At 49.0% G+C, this 19627-nt stretch overlaps 1 protein-coding gene across 4 annotated transcripts in view; it reads left to right on the forward strand.

The window, feature by feature from the left end:
* Positions 1-19627, forward strand: part of LOC140423183 (glycine N-acyltransferase-like protein 3) — a 47921-nt gene that overhangs the window by 7283 nt on the left and 21011 nt on the right. The window contains exons 2-3 of one of the 4 annotated variants that reach the window (XM_072507758.1): positions 10050-10131; positions 15411-15518. In XM_072507758.1, coding sequence (XP_072363859.1) covers positions 10054-10131; positions 15411-15518 — 186 coding nt within the window. In that variant the 5' untranslated portion in view covers positions 10050-10053. Of the gene's footprint in view, positions 1-9949; positions 10132-15410; positions 15519-19627 lie in introns of all 4 variants that reach the window. The other 3 variants (XM_072507757.1, XM_072507760.1, XM_072507759.1) reach the window with 3 other exon arrangements.

Consider the following 19627-nt stretch of genomic DNA (forward strand, 5'->3'; position numbering starts at 1 on the left):
GCCGTTTAAGGTGGTGGGAGGGAGTTTTAGGTACCTGGGTATTCAAGTGGCACGGGACTGGGGTCAGCTTTACAAACTAAATTTGGGCAGGTTAATAGAGCAGATGAAAGGGGACTTCCGAAGGTGGGTCGTGCTCCCGCTGTCATTGGCGGGGAGGGTACAGACTGTGAAAATGACAGTCCTCCCGAGATTGCTCTTTGTTTTTCAGTGCCTCCCAATTTTCATCCCTGAGGTGTTTTTTAGGAAGATGAATGCGGCGATCTCGGGTTTTATTTGGGTCGGGAAAGCCCCGTGGGTGAAGGTCCTACTTGAACAGGGGCACAGGGAGGGGGGACTGGCCCTTCCGAACTTTATCAACTATTACGGGCGGCTAACATATCGATGGTTAGGAAGTGGGTAGTGGGGGAGGGGTCGGTGTGGGAGTGGGTAGAGGCGGCATCTTGAAAGGGCACGAGTCTGAAGGCTTTGTCAATGGCACCTCTGCCGTTCTTGCAGGCTCAGTACTCCACAAGCCAGGTGGTAGTGGCAGCCCTGAGGGTGTGGGGGGAATGGAAACAGCATATGGGACTGGAGGGGGCGTCGGTGTGGTCACTGATCTGTGACAACCACCGGTAGGCTCCGGGGGGTTTGGACGGGGGCTTTAGGAGGTGACAGCGGACAGGGATCGAGAGATTTGGAGAACTTTTTATTAAGGAGGGTTTGCCGAGTTTGGAGGAGCTAGACGAGGAGTTTGAGTTGCCAGGTGGGAATGGGTTCCGATACTTGCAAGTGTGGGATTTTGTTCGGAGGCAGGTCCCGGGCTTCCCGCGCCTCCCACTAAGGGGGCTACAGGACAAGGTGATATCAAAAACAGGAGTTGGGGAGTACATAAGAAACTGATGGAGTGGGAAGGGTTCCATTAGAGGAGGTGAAGAGGAAGAGTTGGGAGGGGGGTTGGAAGTCAGGTTATGGGAGGAGGCCCTGAGGAGAGTCATGCATCCTCGTTGTGTGCCAGGCTTAGCCTGATCCAATTCAAGGTGGTCCACAGGGCTCATATGAGCAGGTTTTTTGAGGAGGTGGAGGACGGGTGTGGGCGGTGTGGGGTAGTCCTGTGAATCATGTGCACATGTTCTAGGCGTGTCCGAGGTTGAGGGGCTTTTGGCAGGGATTCGTGGATGTCATGTCAGAGGTCCTGGAAGGGAGGTGGCAATATTTGGAGTGTCGGAAGATCGAAGAGCCCAGGGGGGCAGAGAGGTTGATGTTTTGGCCTTTCCCTCCCTGGTGGCCCGGAGACGGATTCTGCTGGGATGGAGGGCTTCGGAGTCTCCAAAGTCGGGGGTTTGGGTCAGCGACATGGCGGGTTTCTTAGGTGGGTCGTGAAGGCAAAGGCAGCCGAGAATGAGGACGACATACAGGGCCTGGTGGTGAAGACGGAGACGCATGAGGCACATCAGAAACGATGTGTGGAAAGGTTGGAGGCACTGGAGAACAACGCAAGGAGGAACAACCTGAGGATTCTTGGTCTTCCTGAAGGTGTGGAGGGAGCGGACGTCGGGGCATATGTGAGCACGATGCTGCACTCGTTAATGGGAGCGGAGGCCCCGGCGGGTCCATTGGAGGTGGAGGGAGCATACCGAGTGATGGCGCGAGGGCCGAGAGCAGGAGAAATTCCCAGAGCCATAGTGGTGAGATTCCTCCGTTTTAAGGATAGAGAAATGGTCCTTAGATGGGCAAAGAAAACTCGGAGCAGTAAATGGGAGAACGCGGTGATCCGCGTTTATCAAGACTGGAGTGCGGAGGTGGCGAGAAGGAGGGCGAGCTTTAATCGGGCCAAGGCGGTGCTTCATAAAAAGAAGATAAAATTTGGAATGCTGCAACCGGCAAGACTGTGGGTCACATATCGAGGGAGGCACCACTACTTTGAGACGGCGGATGAAGCGTGGACTTTTATTGTGGAAGAAAAACTGGAATGAGCGGGTTATTGAAAAGAACGTTTGAACAAAGTGGTGGGGCGAATGTGGGGGGCAAAGAGGGGGGTTAAAAAGGGGGGAAAGAGGAGTTTTATGTACTAATCCTGCGATGTGGTAACTTTTCTCTCTTCCACAGGTGGTGATGGGGGGAGGAGAGGAGGTGGAGGAGATGGGGCGTTGGCCATTGGGGGCGGGGCCAAGGGAGAAGCGCGGGCTTGGTTCCCGCGCTATGATAATCATGGCGGGAATAGAGAAGCCGGAAGGAGGGGGCGTCGCACGGTGCGAGCCGAGGTCATGGGGGGAAGCCGAGGTTGGCCAGAGTTTGCTGACTTCTGGGAGCAACATGGGGGAGTAATTACGCTAGCGGGGGATCTAGCGGGGGGGGTGGGAGGGGGGAATTACTGGGTTGCTGCTGCTGGGGAGAGGGGGGAGCTGGTATGGGAGGGGATGGGCGGGGGGGCACCGCCTGGGGGAGATACAGCTGCGTGGGAACCGGGTGAGGAGCTGGAAAAAGGTGATGGCTAATCGACAGGGGGGGGGGGGGGGGGGGGTACGAAGCCCCCCAACCCGGCTGATCACGTGGAACGTGAGAGGGCTGAACGGGCCGATAAAGAGGGCACGGGTACTCGCACACCTTAAGAAACTTAAGGCAGATGTGGTTATGTTACAGGAAACGCACCTGAAACTGATAGACCAGGTTAGGCTACGCAAAGGATGGGTGGGGCAGGTGTTCCATTCTGGGCTAGATGCGAAAAACAGGGGAGTGGCTATATTAGTGGGGAAGCGGGTAATGTTCGAGGCAAAGACTATAGTGGCGGATAACGGGGGCAGATACGTGATTGTGAGTGGCAAACTACAGGGGGAGATGGTGGTTTTGGTAAACGTATATGCCCCGAACTGGGATGATGCCAATTTTATGAGGCGGATGCTAGGACGCATTCCGGACCTAGAGATGGGAAAGCTGATAATGGGGGGAGATTTTAATACGGTGTTGGAACCAGGGCTGGATAGGTCGAAGTCCAGGACTGGAAGGAGGCCGGCAGCAGCCAAGGTACTTAAAGATTTTATGGAGCAGATGGGAGGTGTAGACCCGTGGAGATTTAGCAGACCTAGGAGTAAGGAGTTCTCGTTTTTCTACTATGTCCATAAAGTCTACTCGCGAATAGACTTTTTTGTGCTGGGAAGGGCGTTGATCCCGAAGGTGAGGGGAACGGAGTATACGGCTATAGCCATTTCGGATCACGCTCCACACTGGGTAGACTTGGAGATAGGGGAGGAAACAGGAGGGCGCCCACCCTGGAGAATGGACATGGGACTAATGGCAGATGAGGGGGGGTGTCTAAGGGTGAGGGGGTGCATTGAAAAGTACTTGGAACTCAGTGATAATGGGGAGGTCCAGGTGGGAGTGGTCTGGGAGGCGTTGAAGGCGGTGGTTGGAGGGGAGCTGATATCAATAAGGGCACATAAAGGGAAGCAGGAGAGTAAGGAACGGGAGCGGTTGCTGCAAGAACTTTTGAGGGTGGACCGACAATATGCGGAAGCACCGGAGGAGGGACTGTACAGGGAAAGGCAAAGGCTACGTGTAGAATTTGACTTGCTGACTACGGGCACTGCAGAGGCACAATGGAGGAAGGCACAGGGTGTACAGTACGAATATGGGGAGAAGGCGAGCAGGTTGCTGGCACACCAATTGAGGAAAAAGGGAGCAGCGAGGGAAATAGGGGGAGTGAGGGATGAGGAAGGCGAGATGGAGCGGAGAGAGTGAATGGAGTGTTCAAGACATTTTATAAAAAATTATATGAAGCTCAACCCCCGGATGGGAGGGAGAGAATTGTGGGTTTTGGATCGGCTGGAATTTCCCAAGGTGGAAGAGCAGGAAAGGGTGGGACTGGAAGCACAGATCGAGGTAGAAGAAGTGGTGAAAGGAATTTGGAGCATGCAGGCGGGAAAGGCCCCGGGACCGGATGGATTCCCAGTCGAATTCTATAGAAAATATGTGGACTTGCTCGCCCCCGGTATTGACGAGGACCTTTAATGAGGCAAAGGAAAGGGGACAACTGCCCCCGACTATGTCTGAAGCAACGATATCGCTTCTCTTAAAGAAGGAAAAGGACCCGCTACAATGCAGGTCCTATAGACCTATTTCCCTCCTAAATGTAGATGCCAAGATCCTGGCCAAGGTAATGGCAATGAGAATAGAGGAATGTGTCCCGGGGGTGGTCCACGAGGACCAAACTGGGTTTGTGAAGGGGAGACAGCTGAACACGAATATACGGAGGCTGTTAGGGGTAATGATGATGCCCCCACCAGAGGGGGAAACGGAGATAGTAGTGGCGATGGATGCCGAGAAAGCATTTGATAGAGTGGAGTGGGATTACTTGTGGGAGGTGTTGAGGAGATTTGGTTTTGGAGAGGGGTATGTTAGATGGGTGCAGCTGTTGTATAGGGCCCCGATGGCGAGCGTGGTCACGAATGGACGGGGATCTGCATATTTTCGGCTCCATAGAGGGACAAGGCAGGGATGCCCTCTGTCCCCATTATTGTTTGCACTGGCGATTGAGCCCCTGGCGATAGCGTTGAGGGGTTCCAAGAAGTGGAGGGGAGTACTTAGAGGAGGAGAAGAACACCGGGTATCTTTGTATGCGGACGATTTGCTACTATACGTGGCAGACCCGGCGGAGGGGATGCCAGAAATAATGCGGATACTTGGGGAGTTTGGGGATTTTTCAGGGTATAAATTGAACATGGGGAAAAGTGAGTTGTTTGTGGTGCATCCAGGGGAGCAGAGTAGAGAAATAGAGGACCTACCGTTGAGGAAGGTAACAGGGGACTTTCGTTACCTGGGGATCCAGATAGCCAAGAATTGGGGCACATTGCATAGGTTAAATTTAACGCGGTTGGTGGAACAGATGGAGGAGGATTTTAAGAGATGGGATATGGTATCCCTGTCACTGGCAGGGAGGGTGCAGGCGGTTAAGATGGTGGTCCTCCCGAGATTCCTCTTTGTGTTTCAGTGCCTCCCGGTGGTGATCACGAAGGCTTTTTTTAAAAGGATTGAAAAGAGCATCATGGGTTTTGTGTGGGCCGGGAAGACCCCGAGAGTGAGGAAGGGATTCTTACAGCGTAGCAGGGATGGGGGGGGGGGCTGGCACTACCGAGCCTAAGTGAATATTATTGGGCCGCTAATATTTCAATGGTGAGTAAGTGGATGGGAGAGGAGGAGGGAGCGGCGTGGAAGAGATTAGAGAGGGCGTCCTGTAGGGGGACTAGCCTACAGGCTATGGCGACAGCCCCATTGCCGTTCTCACCGAGGAACTACACCACAAGCCCGGTGGTGGTGGCTACACTGAAGATTTGGGGACAGTGGAGACGGCATAGGGGAAAGACTGGAGCCTTGGGGGGGGGGGTCGCCGATAAGAAACAACCATAGGTTTGCCCCGGGGGGAATGGATGGGGGATATGGAATGTGGCAAAGAGCAGGAATAACGCAACTGAAAGATCTGTTTGTGGATGGGAAGTTCGCGAGTCTGGGAGCGCTGACCGAGAAATATGGGTTGCCCCAAGGGAATGTATTCAGGTATACTGAGGGCTTTTGCGAGGTAACAGGTGAGGGAATTCCCGCAGCTCCCGACACAAGAGGTGCAGGACAGAGTGATCTCAAAGACATGGGTGGGGGATGGTAAGGTGTCAGATATATATAGGGAAATGAGGGACGAAGGGAGACTATGGTAGATGAACTAAAAGGGAAATGGGAAGAAGAGCTGGGGGAGGAGATCGAGGAGGGGCTGTGGGCAGATGCCCTAAGCAGGGTAAACTCGTCGTCCTCGTGTGCCAGGCTAAGCCTGATTCAGTTTAAGGTATTACACAGGGCGCATATGACTGGAGCACGGCTCAGTAAATTTTTTGGGGTGGAGGATAGGTGTGCGAGGTGCTCGAGAAGCCCAGCGAATCATACCCATATGTTTTGGTCATGCCCGGCACTACAGGGGTTTTGGATGGGGGTGACAAAGGTGCTTTCAAAAGTAGTGGGGGTCCGGGTCGAACCAAGCTGGGGGTTGGCTATATTTGGGGTTGCACAAGAGCCGGGAGTGCAGGAGGCGAGAGAGGCCGATGTTTTGGCCTTTGCGTCCCTAGTAGCCCGGCGCAGGATATTGTTAATGTGGAAAGAAGCCAAGCCCCCGGGGGTGGAGACCTGGATAAATGACATGGCAGGGTTTATAAAGCTAGAGCGGATTAAGTTCGTCCTAAGGGGGTCGGCTCAAGGGTTCACCAGGCGGTGGCAACCGTTCGTCGAATACCTCGCAGAAAGATAGATGGAATGGAAAAAAGAAGGCAGCAGCAGCAGCCCAGGATCGGCGGGGGGGGGAAGAGGAGGAACCAGAAGGACTCTCAGGGTTGTTAATATATACTGTATAATATGTATAGGTCGTTGCGACAGATAATTTAACAGTCCAATATATAATTATATTTTTGGAGAGTGTTACTTGTGATAAGGCAGTTGCCAATTAGGGTTAGTTTTCATTTTTGTTATTTATTATTTATTCATTTTTTGTTTATAAAATAGGTCATTGTTATTTGTGTTGTTATAATATTGTGTAAAGGATGCACAATGTACTGTGTTGGTTGACCAAAAATTTTCAATAAAATATTTATTTTTTAAAAAAATGTTAAAATTATAAATGCCTTAATAAAATATTTTCTAAAAAATAGTCTGTACAAATTAATCCTAAATCTGCAGGTTATTAAATTAAATTTAATATGCAGAATCACTGCAGTCCTGATTTACCTTTTCACATAGGATCCGAGAATTGTTACAGTATGGTGGAAGGCCATTTAACCCATTGTGTCTGCACCGGTTTTCCAAATGAACAATTCACTTCACTGGCGTAATTTCTCAGGCCAGAGAGAATAAAATTTGCCATCCGTGAATTGGAAGAAGGCTTCTACGTCCACCAAGTTGTTTCAAGATCTGTTCGTAGCCAGGAAACCAATAAAGTTATGGGGGAGGGGGGGGAGGGAGAGAGACGAGACAACCACGGAACAGAGAGGAGAAAGAAAGGGGGGTTGTGAACACACAAGTGGAATATGGGGGACAGAAGATCGGCTCATGGGCAAGCTAAGACCCAAACCAAACTGTATAAGTGTCTAAATACATGCCTTGGTCATGTTGGAGAATGTCAAAAGTACGCTTGTTAAAAGCGGGGGGCGGTGTCACGGACACAGTTGTTGCTGAGATGCTCCTCTGTTGTGAATATATGGTTTGGTTTAGTGTTTTGTAAATTGTTGGATACAAAATAGGAAAACTCAATAAAAATATTTTTTAAAGAAGTGCTCACTCAGCAGTAACCTGCTCACGGACGCCCAGTTTGGGTGCCGCCAGGGTCACTCAGCACCTGACCTCATTACAGCCTTTGTTCAAATATGGACAAAATAGCTGAATGCAAGAGATGAGAGTGACTGCCCTTGACATCAAGGCAGCATTTGACCAAATATAGCATCAAGGAGCCCGAGCTAAACTGGAGTCGATGGGAATCGAGGGGAAAACTCTCCGCTGGTTGGAGTCATACCTGGCACAAAGGAAGATGGTTGTGGTGGTTGGAGGTCAATCATCTCCGCTCCAGGACATCACCGCAGGAGTTCCTCAGGATAGTGTCGTAGGCCCAAGGGTCGTGTCCTAGGCTCAACCATCTTCAGCTGCTGAGTTAATGACTTCCCTTCCATCATATGGTCAGAAGTGGGGTTGTGCAGTCATCCGCAAATAATGTTCAGCACCATTCGCGACTCCTCAGAGAATGAAGCAAGACCTGGACAATATCCAGGCTTGGGCTGACAAGTTACATTCGCACCACACAAGTGCCAGACATTGACCATCTCTGACAAGACAGGATCTAACCACTGCGCCTTGACATTGAATGGCATTATCATCACTGAATCCCCACAATCGACATCCTGGGGGCTACCATTGATCAGAAGTTAAACTGAACTAGCTATATTAATACTGTGGCCACCAGAGCAGGTCAAAGGCTAGGAAAACTGCAGCAAGTAACTCACCTCCTGACTCGTCCCAAAGCCTGTCCACCATCGATAAGGCACAAGTCAGGAGTGTAATGGAATACTCTCCACTTGCCTGGATGAGTGAGGCTCCAACAACATTCAAGAATCTCAACACCATCCAGAACAAAGCAGCCGATTTAATTGCTATCCCTTCCACAAACATTCAATCCCTCCACCACCGACGTACAGTGGCAGCTGTGTACACCATCTACAAGATGCACTGGAGGAATTCGCCAAAGTTCCTTAGGCAGCACCTTCCAAACACATGACCGCCACCATCTAGAAGGACAAGAGCAGCAGATACCTGGGAACCCCACCACCTGGCGGTTCCCCTCCAAAGTCACTCACCACCCTGACTTGGAAATACATAGTCGTTCCTTCACTGTCGCTGGGTCAAAATCCTGGAACACCCTCCCTAACAGCACTGTGGGTGTCCCTACACCTCAGGGACTGCAGGGTTCAAGAAGGCAACTCGCCACCACCTTCCGAAGGGTAACTAGGAATGGGCAATAAATGCTGGCCTAACCAGTGACGCCCACATCCAGTAAATGAATTTTTTTAAATTCAGATCGTCATGTCCTTTGCAGCAATGCCTAACAACTTAGTTAGTCCTACTCCCCAGCCCTTACCCATAGACCTGCAAATTTTTACTTATGTTTGTATCATAAGGTTTAGGTTGGCAATGGAAAAGGACCAGGAACAATCCAGAGTAAAAATAATTAACTGGGGAAAGGTATCTTCAATGGGGTAAGAATAGAGCTGGGCCAGATAAATTTGAATCAAAACAGAAACTGATGGAAAAACTCAGCAGGTATGGCAGCATCTGTGAAGAAAGAAACAGTGTTAATGTTTTGAGTCTAATATGATTCTTGTTTGGAACTGAAGAGATGTCAAAAATGTGATGGGTTTTATCATGTTAAAAAAGGGAAGAGGGACAAATGGAGAAAAAGAAAAGGTCAAGGAGAGATTAATTGATAAAGATATCATGGAATAAACAGCCAAAGAGAGTGGTGACGGCAGTACATTTCGTAGAGGAAAAGGCCTAATGCTAATCTTTGGGGACTCCATTTGTGACCATTTCCCACCAATATTGCACTGACTCTGCGTGGATGCATGGCTGTGCAGCAATCAAGAATTTGTCATGTAAGGGGCCAGCAGGCTGTGCACAAGTGAGTCCCTTTAAGTTGCATTCATACATGAACGTGAGGCAATCATAAAGGGACCATGTATACCAACAAACAGGCTATGTACAGAAAAAATTCATGATACATTTTGTCTGTAAGAATGTAACCAGTTTCTTATCAAACCCAAAATCTATCTCACAGTTTCTCCAAACTCAATCTTGTTCGTAGTTATTTGGGCCATTTATGTTAAATGTATTTGCGATCTTTAGCATTGTACAATAATTTAAGTAATCTCTTCTGGTTAATAGGTCATAGTTCATAGCTCTCAGGTTGGACTCCTTTACTGTCCAAAACAGGGTCCACGTAATCTCTTAAATCTCAGCCAGATCTTAGAATCAAAGAACCCCTACAGTGCAGAAGGAGGTCATTTGGTACATCAAGTCTGCACCGACCCTCTGAAAGAGCACCCTGTCTCGGCCTACTCCCCCACCCATCCTATCCCTGTAACTCCACCTAATCTGCACATCTTTGGACAATAAGGGGAAATTTTATCATGGCCAATCCACCTAACCTGCACATCTTTGGATTGTGGGAGGAAACCAGAGCACTCGGAGGTGCGACAGACGCAGGGAGAACGTGCAAACTCTAGATATCTAGTCACCCAAGGCCGGAATTGAACCCAGGTCCTTGGCATTGTGAAGTAGCAGTGCTAACCACTGCTGCCTCCTCTTCCTCTTTAACAGAAAGAATTGTCAAATACTTTGTGAAATTTATGCCCTTTAAGTCTTATCAAAGTTAACTAGTATTCCTTTGTTCAAACAGGACTGACATCTGCACCAGGCAATATAGTTAGTGCAGTGCAGCACATCTCAACAAAGGCCTTGCCAATTTGGTTGAAAGTCATTTTGATTCTGCCTCCTAGGGCCATGTTTTTATTACTGAATGAAGAGAAGCTGCTGACTTTAGAAAAAGCTTTGCAGAATTATCTGCCAGCTTCAATAAAGGTAAGGATGTATCGTATTCTGGTAAGCTTGGCAAGAGATTATTTGTATTTCTATCTGTTATCAGTAAAGTTTAAATATACAGTATTTAATACATTGTAATTTGCACAAAAAAGTGAATGTAAAATATTAAAGTAGACAGAATTGAAGGCAATGGTCAAAAATTACAGTAGTTACAAAGAGTGGCTGGTGAAATTTGACACCTACAAGTATTAAAAATCCTGGGCTGGATTCTCCGTTCTGGAGACTAAGTCCCCACCCCGGCGTGAAAACGGTGGTGTTTTACACCAGGAAAAGTCCCAGTTATATTTCATTATAGTTCCTGTTATAAATAAAAAGTAATTAGGTTTAAATTTACAAATCTGGTGTTGGGCAGTCAAGGGCCAAAGGCTTTGGGTATTTTTCTAGGAATAATTGGTTAATTAAATTGTATTGCGACTCCAAGTCATGGGGGGCTGGGGCCATAACACCATGGCTAATGGCACCTGTCCAAACCCCCACCATGGAGGTAGATGAAAAAAAATCATTGCCATTTGACCAGAGAGACCATGGAGCAGGCTATTGATTTTCTCAAACTGCACTTAGAACATAAGAACTAGGAGCAGGAGTAGGCCATCTGGCCCCTCGAGCCTGCTCCACCATTCAATGAGATCATGGCTGATCTTTTGTGGACTCAGCTCCACTTTCCGGCCCGAACACCATAACCCTTAATCCCTTTATTCTTCAAAAAACTATCTATCTTTATCTTAAAAACATTTAATGAATGAGCCTCTACTGCTTCACTGGGCAAGGAATTCCATAGATTCACAACCCTTTGGGTGAAGAAGTTCCTCCTAAACTCAGTCCTAAATCTACTTCCCCTTAGTTTGAGGCTATGCCCCCTAGTTCTGCTTTAACCCGCCAGTGGAAACAACCTGCCCGCATCTATCCTATCTATTCCCTTCATAATTTTATATGTTTCTATAAGATCTCCCCTCATCCTTCTAAATTCCAACACGTACAGTCCCAGTCTACTCAACCTCTCCTCGTAATCCAACCCCTTCAGCTCTGGGATTAACCTAGTGAATCTCCTCTGTACACCCTCCAGTGCCAGTACGTCCTTTCTCAAGTAAGGAGACCATTTCTGGTGCCTTGACTAGTCTGGGGTGTCTTGCATTATGATGGTTTACTGCGCCCTGCACAACAATGTGCTTCAGGAAGGGGCCGAGCTGATGGTGGAAGATGGCCAAGAATGCACAGCTTCCTCGAGGACACAGCTTCCTTGAAGGAGGGAGATAGCTGGAGGAACATGCCAGTGCAGAGTTTGAATGAGAAATGCATGGCAGAGATGCCAGCAACACACTTATCCAGGTATATTTCACCTGAGAACTGTCCATGCAGCACTGTACTCTTGGTACTCAAGTCCACGTGCTTCCAAATGTACACACACTCTATAGACTCTTCCCCCAGCAATGACAACCAACAGCTTCAAGGATAGCTATGACCTTTTGAGGGCTACCAGGTACCACCACTATGAGCCCTGACATAATTGAATGTATTGGCATTGTTCCCAATGTCATTTAACACTGGTCCACCAAACACTATTTAATACATGGCAACAATAAGTGATTTAAATGCAATAAACATTATACAAGGCATTGGCAAGACGGCATGAATCCAGATGAGTTCAATTATGGGCCTAAAGATTTTGCACATTCTCTTTCTAGATAGAGCAATGGAGGAAAAAACCTGGAATCAGCCAAGAAACGAGGGCAGCACGGTAGCATTGTGGATAGCACAATTGCTTCACAGCTCCAGGGTCCCAGGTTCGATTCCGGCTTGGGTCACTGTCTGTGCGGAGTCTGCACATCCTCCCCGTACGTGCGTGGGTTTCCTCCGGGTGCTCTGGTTTCCTCCCACAGTCCAAAGATGTGCAGGTTAGGTGGATTGGCCATGATAAATTGCCCTTAGTGTCCAAAATTGCCCTTAGTGTTGGGTGGGGTTACTAGGTTATGGGGATAGGGTGGAGGTGTAGACCTTGGGTAGGGTGCTCTTTCCAAGAGCCAGTGCAGACTCGATGGGCCGAATGGCCTCCTTCTGCACTGTAAATTCTATGAGTGAAGTGTTCTATGAGGGTTCTTATAGATAAATAAATTAGATGGACTGAATGGTCTTTATCTATAATTATCTGATGGTCTTGTGACTTGTTTAGATTTCACATTGATGTTCACAATGTGAGTCATTTTAAATTATTAATTGAGAATTGATCCCGGGAAGGATTTTCCAGCTGTTCTCACCAGCAGGATGTTCCAGTTTTGCACATGGCGCACCCTCACCTTGGCTTTCCTGGTAGTGAGGAGTGGATTTAGTGAGAAACTCATTGACAGCGACGGAACCAGAAGGTCCTGCCACTGGCCAACATTGGGCTGCCTCCCACTGCCGAAAGACGCGCTGCGTGGGGCACAAAATTCCCCCCCTCACATGACGTAATATAAATCAGCCATGCATAATTGTTGACTTTCTGGGCAAGATGTTGATCGATAATCATTAGCAATTATCACATTAATATGGTATTGGTGTGAATTACTAGACTTAACTTTGTGTGGTAAGAATAATGTGCCAAACCTACAGAATAATGTGCAATTAATTTGCAAATGTAGCAACTTAATGAAAATCACAGGAAATTAAGGGCGAGCGGTCATTTTCCCAAGATTAATTACAGAGCAGCGTAAATCAGCCAGCAGCTTTATCCTTTGGCTCCAACCTTCCTTTACAAATCCCATTTACATTTGGCGCCAATACGAGGATATAACTTCACACAAATCCCTTGATCGAGGACAAACAAGAATATTACAAAAATATGAACACAAATGGGAGGAATTGCCGAACAAGGGGCAGCACGGTGGTGCAATGGTTAGCACTGCTGCCTCACTGTGCCGCGGACCCGGTTCGATCATGGCGCCGGGACACTGTCCATGTGGAATTTGAACATTCTCCCCGTGGCTGCATGGGTCTCGCCCCCACAACCCAAAAAGATGTGCAGAGTGGGTGAATTTGCCACGCTAAATTGCCCCTTAATTGGAAAAAAGATTGGGTTCATAAAATTATGGGGGGAAAAAAAAGAAATGGCTGAACTCGGGTACGGAGCACAGTAGCAGGGCATTTCCTGACTTTGCACACCTGACCTTGGAGAATGTGTCCTCGAAGATCAGATTTCATTCCCAAAACTACTGCAGAGGATGTTGGGGGTGGGGGAGAGTTGGGTGGAGGCCTGCCTTGGTGCACTGGTACTGTTATCAGTGTTTTTAAAAAGAAAAGAATATAAAGGACTGGACTCTCCGCTTGGGAGACTATATTCTCCTGCCGGAGCTGAATTGCTGCCAATTTACGACCCCCGAGGAAGGCAAACTGGTAAGCAAATCAGTGTTCCACGGCATGCAAATGTATGCATGGAGTGGAATACGAGGGATTCCCAGGGAATCCCGCTTTCGGGACGCCATCTTAAGCGGGTGGCCCGATAGCCACCCGCTCAAGAAGGCGTCCCAATAGTAAGGTCCTGCAGCCGGCCATCCCTTCCCCCGCCCACTGCAGCCCCCCATCTCCGGATTGCCTTGATGCCTCCGCTGCCCATAAGTAATAACGGACCCGCCCCCAGGGAAGACCCCGCAGGCACACCTGTAATCCCGACAGGGACGCCTGTTTAAAAAAAGGAAGTAAGTGCAATGAAATCACAAGTATGCTTATGTGATTGTAATGCACAGTGCTTGAATGCACTTACCTCTCTTTGATGTGGTCAAGTTTATAAACATTGGGGTTTCGCCACTGAACCTTGAAGGGAGATGAATGAATCAAAGCTGCAGATGGTTTATACAAGCTATCAATCATAGACCACTACTAGAAAGCTATGAATGTTTGCAGCTAATGGATCTGTGAATGCAGGTCACAGCTGCTCCCCTTCCAGAAATGGACATGTGGTGCTGCAAGGCAAGTGTTATGGCTGTAATTCTTCTCACTGCCCCTGTGCGGGGTACATTTCAGCAGGGAGTCCCTGTGGTGGGTCCCCATATTACAGGGGCCCTTGGGGGAGTCCCCCTATTATAGTGGTCTCTAGGGGGGGTCCCCCAATTACAGTGGTCCGGGGAGGGCATTGGGGGGTGGGGGGTGGCTACGTGGGCCTCTAGTAGAGGAGACATGGGCAGGCAGTGCATTGTTGGGGGCTGGGTCCGGTGGGCTTGGCCCCTTGGACCACCACGAGGTCAACTATGCTAGGGCCATGTTGGTAGTGACCACAAGTGATCCGCGCCGAGGTTATTCGCGGCTGTAGGGACTGGAGACTCACAGGAGGCCAGAGCATAGGGAATCGGGTCCGCTCAATAGATGCAAATGGGTCATTAAGACCCATTTGCATTTATTTACATCCCCACCTCATTCCTGCTGCCTTTAGAAGGTCGGAACATCGTGTTGGGCACTGATCACAATTTTTCCCCGATGCCTGATTCTCCATCCCATCAGGCAACGCATTCCGGGTGTCCCAGGACGGAGAATCCTGCCCAAAACATCCCTCCACTCCCCAAGCCACGCACTCCCCATTGCCCATCCGTACCAACCCATGCTACCATGACTCTTCTTATCCTATGCCCCCTGTACACCCATGGCACTTTATAATCCCAATGCCAAATTCATGCCAATTCATGCATACCCATATCCCCCACCCACCACCCTTTGCCCTTCGACCTATCATGCCAACTTACTCCACCCGCATCATCTTCAGAGAATAATTTCAGTATATACAGTATGTGGCATAAGAAGCTGAACCGACAGAGCAGACCAGTCTTGACTGGTGGGATAGATTTAGTCTCCAGGTAAAAAACAAAGTATAAATAAATATGGAGAGGTTCATTCATGATTCATCTTCAGCAGAACAGTAAAGCAGTAAAGGATTTTGTTGCATTTTGACTTCTTAGTAGCCTCGTCAATCAATTGCATCATCAAAGTCTTGGCTTACCCAGCCACGGTCACTTGTTATGTTAATAGAGCATGGAAATTGTGAAACTAGTTTTAATAGATACATTTAGATAATTATTTTCCTCCAGATTATGTTAATTTAGTTGGTGACTGTTACATGTTTTTCTGTCACTTATAATTGATCAGGGTCATGCTCTCTACACCCTTTTTCTAGATGAGAAGCTAAGTTTGATTCCTCTACATTAGGAACTGTCTTCATTGAGTTACTTCATCAAGCAGCCTAGCACAATTTTTCTAGATTTTGTTGCCATAAAGGATGCTCTGTTTTATTGTTCTAGATTTATGGAACTATTCTAAACATTAACAGAGGCAAGATATCTGAACTGGAAGTTGTTGTTGACTCTTGGCCTAACTTCAGCACTGTAATATGTCGGCCGTGTATGAAGGTATCCAAATGTACTTTAAGAAATTATGTACTTTATTGCCAGTAAAATAAACACGATAAAGTAATAAGTAATATAATATAGAATTAAAAGTAAAAGGAGCAGATCTAGTGTTAAGATTTGACTCTATTTCTATCCACTGGTTTTTCATTGGTGAATTTGCATTCACTAGGAACCAAAACTTGTAATCTTAAAAAGACGATGAATGGAAGTTGTAAGCCCCCATGCCAATAGTATACCCTTATCATGAATTATTTAAGTTAATTTATGTGGTGAATGTATTGCTGTGACAATTCACCATGTACATACCTGTATTACGCTAATGCCCATGTGGGCTCCTCCTATGGACCATTGTAAGGTTTTACCTATGATGTACCATGTTGGGGCCTGTGTGGGCTCCGCCCCTGGCTCCTCCCCTTGAGGGGAGGTATAAGAGCAGTCGCTCTGTAGGCGGCTCCCACTAATAGATCAGTCGCAGGCAGGCACTGTTCTAGTTGATTGAAGCCACAGTTTACTTCTACTCCTGGTTTCGTGTGAATTGATGGTCGCATCAATTTAATCAACTATTGCTGCTGCTAAGGGGAAGGGGGAGCTGTTACGGGATGGGATGGTCGGGACGGGAGGGCACCGTCCGGGGGATAAGCAGGTGCGTGGGAACCGGGTAAGGAGCTGGTCTAAAAAAGAGGATGGCTAGTCGACGGGGGGGGGGGGGGGGGGGGCGTAAAGAGCCCCCCCAACCCGGTTGATCACGTGAGAGGGTTGAATGGGCTGATTAAGAGGGCAAGGGTATTTGCGCACCTAAAGAAGCTAAAAGCAGACGTGGTCATGCTTCAGGAGACGCACCTGAAACTGGCGGATCAGGTCAGATTAAGAAAAGGATGGGTGAGACAGGTATTCCACTCTGGCTTGGATGCGAAAAATAGAGGGGTGGCAATACTGGTGGGGAAACGGGTATTGTTTGAGGCGAGGACCACAGTGGCGGACAGTGGGGGTAGATGCGTGATGGTGAGTGGCAGACTGCAAGGTGAGGCGGTAGTGCTGGTGAATGTATATGCCCCGAACTGGGATGATGCGAACTTAATAAAGCGTATGTTGGGGCGCATCCCGGACCTGGAGATGGGAAAGTTGGTAATGGGGGGGGGACTTTAACACGGTGCTGGACCCAGGGCTGGACCGGTCCAGATCAAGGACCGGGAGGAGGCCGGCAGCGGCCAAGGTGCTTAAGGGCTTTATGGAGCAGATGGGAGGAGTGGATCCCTGGAGATTTACTAGACCAAGGAGTAAAGAGTTTTCCTTCTTCTCCCATGTCCACAAAGTGTACTCCCGGATAGACTCCTTTGGCCTGGGAAGGGCGCTGATCCCGAAGGTGGCAGGAACGGAGTATTCTGCTATAGCCATATCAGATCATGCCCCACATTGGGTAGATCTGGAAGTAGGAGAGGAAAAGGAGCAGCGCCCACTCTGGAGATTAGATATGGGACTGTTGGCGGACGAGGGGGTATGTGTAAGGGTGAGGGGATGTATTGAAAGGTACCTAGAGATCAATGATGACGGAGAGGTCCAGGTGGGAGTGGTCTGGGAGGCGCTGAAGGCGGTGGTTAGAGGGGAGCTGATCTCCATAAGGGGAAACAAGAGGGTAAAGAAAGGGAGAGATTGTTGGGGGAGATTTTGAGGGTAGATAGGCAATATGCGGAGGCTCCAGATGAAGGGCTATACAGGGAAAGACTGAGATTGCACACGGATTTTGACTTGTTGACCACTGGTAAGGCGGAGGCACAATGGAGGAAGGCACATGGATTGTAGTATGAATATGGAGAGAAGGCGAGCCGGCTGCTGGCCCAACAACTTAGGAAGAGGGGGGCGGCGAGAGAGATCGGAGGGGTTAGAGACGAGGAGGGAAAGATGGAACGGGGAGTGGAGAGGGTGAACGGGGTGTTTAAGGTATTTTACGAGAGGCTATATAAGGCTCAACCCCCGGAAGGGAAAGAGGGAATGATGCGTTTCCTAGACCAGCTGGAGTTCCCGAAGGTTGAGGAACAGGAGATGACTGGACTGGGAGCGCAGATTGAGGTGGAGGAGGTGGTAAAAGGAATTGGGAACATGCAGGCAGGGAAGGCCCCGGGACCGGATGGGTTCCCGGTGGAGTTCTATAGGAAATACGTGGACCTGCTGGCCCCACTTCTGACGAGAACCTTCAATGAGGCTAGGGAAAGGGGGACACTATCCCCGACGATGTCGGAGGCGACGATATCGCTGATCCTGAAAGGAGACAAAGACCCGCTGCAGTATAGGTCATACAGGCCTATTTCCCTCTTGAACGTAGATGCCAAGCTTTTGGCCAAGGTGATGGCGACCAGGATAGAGGACTGTGTCCCTGGGATGGTGCATGATGATCAAATGGGGTTTGTTAAAGGGAGTCAATTGAATGCTAACATACGGAGGCTGTTGGGGATGATGATGATGCCCCCACCGGAGGGGGAGGCGGAGATAGTGGTGGCGATGGATGCAGAGAAAGCATTTGATAGAGTGGAGAGGGACTACCTGTGGGAAGTACTGAGGAGATTTGGATTTGGAGCGGGGTTCATTAGATGGGTTCAGCTCCTGTACAGGGCCCCGGTGGCAAGTGTGATTACAAATAGGCAACGATCTGACCACTTCCGACTATATAGGGGTACAAGACATGGATGTCCCCTGTCCCCGTTACTGTTTGCGTTGGCAATTGAGCCATTGGCCATAGTGCTGAGGGACTCTAGGAAGTGGAGGGGGGTACTTAGAGGAGGAGAAGAGCATTGGGTGTCATTATACACGGATGATTTGTTGTTGTATGTCGCGGACCCAGTGGAGGGGATGCCTGAGATAATGCAGACACTCAGGGAGTTTGGAGAATTTTCAGGATATAAATTGAATATGGGGAAGAGTGAACTGTTTGTGATGCACCCCGGGGAACAGGGCAGGGGAATAGACGATTTACCGTTGAGGAGGGTAAGAAGAGATATCCGGTATTTAGGGATCCAGGTGGCCAGGAATTGGGGAACCTTGCATAAGCTTAACTTGGCACGACTGGTAGAGCAGATGGAAGAGGACTTTAGGAGGTGGGACATGGCGCCCCTGTCATTGGCGGGCAGGGTGCAGGCAGTTAAAATGGTGGTCCTTCCGAGGTTTCTTTTTATGTTCCAGTGCCTCCCTGTACTGATTACAAAGGCCTTTTTTAAGAAGGTGGACAAGAGTATTATGAGCTTTGTGTGGGCTGGAAAGACCCCAAGAGTAAAGAGGGGGTTCCTGCAGCGCAGTAGGGACAGAGGGGGACTGACACTGCCGAGTCTAAGTGATTATTATTGGGCCGCCAACGTGTCAATGATATGTAAGTGGATGAGGGAAGGGAAAGGAGCGGCGTGGAAAAGACTGGAGATGGCGTCCTGTAGGGGAACTAGCCTAAAAGCACTGGCGACGGCGCCGTTGCCGTTCTCCCCGAAAAAATACACCACAAACCCAGTGGTGATGGCAACTCTGAAAATTTGGGGGCAGTGGAGACGACATAAGGGAGTGACGGGTGCCTCAGTGTGGTCCCCGATAAGGAACAACCATAGGTTCGTCCCGGGAAGGATAGATGGGGGATTTAAATCTTGGCAGCGAGCAGGCATTGCAAAATTGCAGGACTTGTTCTTAGACGGGACGTTCGCGAGTCTGGGAGCACTGACAGAAAAATATGGGTTGCCACCTGGGAATGCATTTCGCTATATGCAAGTGAGGGCATTTGTGAGGCAACAGGTGAGGGAATTTCCACAGCTCCCGGCGCAAGAGATCCAGGACAGAGTGATATCGGGGGCATGGGTGGGTGATGGTAGGGTGTCAGATATATATAGGGAAATGAGAGATGAGGGGGAGACGATGGTTGAGGAGCTGAAGGGAAAATGGGAGGAGGAGCTGGGGGAAGAGATTGAGGAGGGGCTGTGGGCAGATGCCCTAAGTAGGGTAAACTCTTCGTCCTCATGTGCCAAACTCAGCCTGATACAATTCAAGGTTCTACACAGGGCGCATATGATGGGAGCTAGGCTGAGCAGGTTTTTTGGAGTGGAAGATAGGTACGGGAGATGCGCGGGAAGCCCGGCGAA

Source organism: Scyliorhinus torazame, chromosome 1 (assembly GCF_047496885.1).
Source record: "Scyliorhinus torazame isolate Kashiwa2021f chromosome 1, sScyTor2.1, whole genome shotgun sequence".
In the NCBI taxonomy this organism is placed as follows: Eukaryota; Metazoa; Chordata; class Chondrichthyes; order Carcharhiniformes; family Scyliorhinidae; genus Scyliorhinus; species Scyliorhinus torazame.